General features: G+C 36.0%; 1 protein-coding gene across 1 annotated transcript in view; it reads right to left on the bottom strand.

Annotated features, from left to right (window-relative positions):
* Nucleotides 1-731: 731 nt before the first annotated feature.
* The window catches only part of PRRG1 (proline rich Gla (G-carboxyglutamic acid) 1), a 104,279-nt gene continuing 100,409 nt past the window's right edge, over nt 732-4,601 (bottom strand). The window contains exon 4 of the mRNA XM_012642088.1: nt 732-2,208. Within this exon, the coding sequence (XP_012497542.1) occupies nt 1,723-2,208 (486 nt within the window). The 3' untranslated portion in view covers nt 732-1,722. The remainder of the gene's footprint in view (nt 2,209-4,601) is intronic.

Raw genomic sequence — 4,601 nt, 5'->3', positions numbered from 1 at the left:
TCTTAGTAAGGTTTACAAATTACTTGCACACAAACCACCTCATTTGAGCCTTTTAAAGCCCAGGATAAGGGCAGGACAAATGATATTATCCCTATTTTAGAGGTGAGGAGTTTGGGGGTCAGATATGGGTCTTCCCCAGGTACCTTGGCAAGTACATGGTAGAGGGGGATTGGAGTTCAGGTCTTCAGATTCCTACTTGAGGATTCCCCCAGAGTTCCTCCTTCCTTTGGTTCCAGGGCAGCATTGGGGGATGGAGATGGAGGCAGCAGGGAATGATACACTTGAAACCTACATTCCTTCTGCCTCAACCATTTTATCTGAGGCTAAGAAAGCTTGGGAGTGGCACAGACATTTCCCTGACCTGATCTAACGAATTTGCCACCTGTGCATACATAATGGGAACTTTATGAAACAACTGTCTTATTTTTTTCTTTGTGAGCCGATTCATGTTGGTAGCTCATTCACAGCCTGTTCCCTCTGTTCCAAAGGAAAAGCAACAACTCTGCAGTTTAAAAAAAATCTGATAAAAATACAAAACGAAATAGCAACAATAATGAGACCGATGTGGGGCTATCACTAGATTTAGTGTGCATGAGGGATAACACAGACTTTGCAATCTTCTTCTACCAATTGGAGGGCAATATAAAAAAAAATCACAGTTCTTAAATGTAATGGAAAATTGCCTTCTAATAATCTTGAGGCAAAGACTTCAGCCTATATAAAAACATTAAGAAAATAATTTCAAAAATTTTATTTAACTAAACTTAGGGGGTTGAAGATTCTGTAGTGATAGGAGGGAGAGTAAACAGTAGAGTAAAAGGCAATGAAACAGCAAGAAGAAAATAATTATTGCCACCTGTGAGCAAAGGCGTACTTGGTATCTATTGCCTGACATTAATACATATATCCACTCTAGAAATTATTGCACTGCCAGAAAATCCTCCGCATCATGATGTTAATACACACAGCGTGAGACATTCAAAGATGCTAATAAAATACTGTTTAATTTTGAAAGTGGGGGGACGGTTAACCAAAAAAAAAAAAAAATCCCTAGTACAGAACAAGCCAAATGCCACTCATGACCGATGATTTTCTTACTGTACACACTAAGCAAGTTATTACTTATCATATGCTCCTGTGCTCGCTCTTTCTCTCTTTCTGAGATGTTTCTAAAACCAAGAATGACTATATGAATTTTTTTCCTTTTAAGGTAGATGAAGAAATAGAAGATTAACAAAAGCCAATAGGAATTAGAAAATATGCTAAATACATCCTGTTTGCAAAATTCTACAGCATGTTGCTGGCTCTTACACAAACTGTTGGTGCCCTTGCTTTTTCGCTTTTGTAAGTAATGCTCTCTTTCTAGGTGATTTAGATAGAAGTTAATGGATTTTTAAGATAGTTGCACATGTACTATGTTGATTCATGCACATGTATATATGCATATACATACATATACACATGTACATCTCATCACATCACATGAAGACCCCCACTAGTATGTTTTTCCCCTCTTCGTATATTTCCTCTAGCAAAAATGAGCATGGAGAATGATCTTATAATAGGAAAAAAAACTAAAGAAAATCAAACCAGAAAGTGTGAAGTGGTATGCTGTAAGACTCCAATCAAATAAGTCGATGCACATTTATGTAGTGGTAAAGTGCTAGAAAGTTCTTTCATTAGTGTTTTAAAAATGATTAGAGTAAAAAGAAGTTTGCAGCTTCATTTGATGGTGGTGACCACAGGCACCATGGCAATGGCACTGGCTGAGTTGGAGTTGACTATGTCCTCATATTCCGGGGGTGGGTCTAAATGAGGTTCTGTTTCACTCCTCCGCAGGTTCACCTGGCCAGTGGCTTCCTCATAGGTTGGTGGGGGATCACAGTTGGACAGGCGAGTGGAGACAGAATCTGAGCGCCCAACTACATATTCCAGAAAGCCTGGAGACAATCCACTGCTATCAAACACTTCGTCTGGAGGGGGAGGTGGAGTGATGATATTCAGGTGCTGAGGGAAAGGAATGTGGCCTTCAGTCACTGTCTGTCTACGAGTTTTGTTTCTTAGGAAGCATCTCCAGATTAGGAAAATGACAAGGAGGATAATGAAGAGGCCAAAGATTAATGGAAAGGTAAGGTAAAATTGAAACCAGTCACTTCCTCTGTTACTCTCTCCTTGTTGCGCTTTTGTATAGGTACTCCAGAACTCCTTCTGAAAATACAAGACAAAATAATTGAAAATTAGTATTATCATAAGATGAGAAATATCAGATGAACAAATGTCTGGCTTCAATGAACATAATGAACAGAAAACCAAAACCAGATTTGTTGGTTCAAAGGAACTACAGCCTATATTCTCCATGACAAGAAATTACAAATACACCATTGTGCTCACTCTGGATTCTCACTCAAATGGTCAGTCAGACAGAACCCAAGAGTCTTTTGCAAGACTTGGAGTCATTCACATTTTCACCTGTGACATTTTATAGGGAAAAATAAGGCATGAAGGTTTTCCCCTTTACCAATTATACCAAATAATTTCCCCTTAAAAATATAAGTCAAATATCACTCTCCATATCCAACTACAGGATTCTCTTCACTGATCCCCATCATTAACAGTATGTGCTAGTTTAGGCCGTTGTAAGCCTCCAGTACTCAAACACTCCATTGATAAACATTTTGTTTTCTAATGGTTCTGTTTGGGGTCCCCTTCCATCAGACATTCCTTCTCAACTCCCTCTCCACCCCCAAAGTTTAGTAAACAGATGTTGACTAAAGGTCAAAATTATTGTTCCTAGGAGACACCTCAAACTAGTGAAGAAACCCCTATTAGGTTATTTCTAAACCTGGAACTAATCCCAACTGAAAAGTAGTCAAGTCGTTCAAGTCTTTAAAGTTTGTAGGGGGAGATAAAAGATAAAAAGGAAACTTGACCCAATTACTATTATAGTTATGAGCCTTGGGCAAGTTACTCCTTTAAGCCTTATTTTCTTCGCCTGTAAAATGGGATAATACGAATCTACCTTATAGGCTGTCTGAGCAATAAATGAGATAGTGTATATAACAATAAGTCAGTTCCTGGCATATAAAAGCTCAATGAATAGTAGTGATTATAGTTAATTTTTATATATTATAATCAAGTCTCTGCTTCAAAATAACTGATTAATCTATCCCATACCTTGGTGCAAAGACCACCCTCAACTACAGTGCTATTGACTCCATTTTTTAAAGTTTAAACTTAGTCAATAAGTGCTTTTCTCACAGTCATATTTGTAGGTATTACAGGTCACTGATATTTATTAAATATCTGGTATCAAGGGAAGGATCCCTTGGAATCCAAATTGGTAAAAGTGGAGTTAGGGAGGGGAGTTAGGTTATTACCCAAATGGACAAATAGAGGAAGTTGGACTACATATACCTGGGATTTTGAACTCAGATGTCCCATGGGGGCGTGGCATTTATATAAAACACCATATCCTGTCCAAAGTAAAACTCAGGGCAACAAAGCTGCTTGTTTTGTAGTCCTATATTTTATTCACTTAGTCATACAGCCTTTTAAACTACTGGGAATGACAATGACCTAAAATCATCAATGTTCTATGCCTGAACTAAATCTTCTCTAGGATACATTATGACTCCAACATTCTGTGATTCTAAGATGAATTTGGACTTGTTATAAGAAGAATTGTATGATTTACCAAAGGTTGTGTGCATATTCACAGTGAATTTCACCTAAAGAAAGCAGATGAAACTATGCAATTTTCCCATAATATTCTAGAAGAAAAGATGTATATAAAACATAATATTAAAATAAGCCAAAAGTAGAAAAAGTATATCCCAGATATAGTATTCATTTTTGGACAATACCAAAACCTGAAATCATCAAATCGCTCATTTGCTTTACTATTAATAAAAATTTAATCACAGGTGAAAACTCACAAAATACAAATATATGAAGCTTTTTAAACAATAAACGTGCTTCTAAAATTATACGCTATTAACTTCTTTTATAATTGTCCTTTTAAAGATTGACAACTTTATTACTGATTATAAATTGATATACGTTAATTATATAAAATGTCACTAATGCAAAAACAGCGAAAAAAGAAAAATCGTTTGGTATTCTAAAACATATAAGCAGTATTAACATTTTGGTTTGTACCATTTAAAAAATGCTTCACATCTCTTTCTACCATACTTTTACTAATCATAATTGCACCCTTACACAAATATACATTCTTTACAAATTTAGAATCAAACTGTACTAAGTAGAATAAAAGTGTTAATCATGTAGTTATGGATACCTATCGAGTATCTGATCCCTGGTCAATTTTCCTTTATCTATAGGCGACTCTTTACCCTCTCTGCTCCTGGTCTTTCAGATCACTACCTCCATTTCCTCCTCCATCCATCTTGTCCAGGAATGCCAATAAATATAAATGATTTCAAATAATTATATAACGCTAACCTTAGATGAACACAATAAAAAGTAGCTTTTATATTTTCCACATTAACTTGGGATAATCAAACATTAATAATGCCCATGAAATGAAACTTTTTTGCATGCTTGCTTAAATAATTGAATTTCTCATGTTTCTTTGGCAT

The sequence above is a fragment of the Propithecus coquereli genome, unplaced genomic scaffold (assembly GCF_000956105.1).
Source record: "Propithecus coquereli isolate 6110/MARCELLA unplaced genomic scaffold, Pcoq_1.0 Scaffold173, whole genome shotgun sequence".
Lineage (NCBI taxonomy): Eukaryota > Metazoa > Chordata > Mammalia > Primates > Indriidae > Propithecus > Propithecus coquereli.
This window is presented reverse-complemented; position numbering and strand designations above follow the sequence as displayed.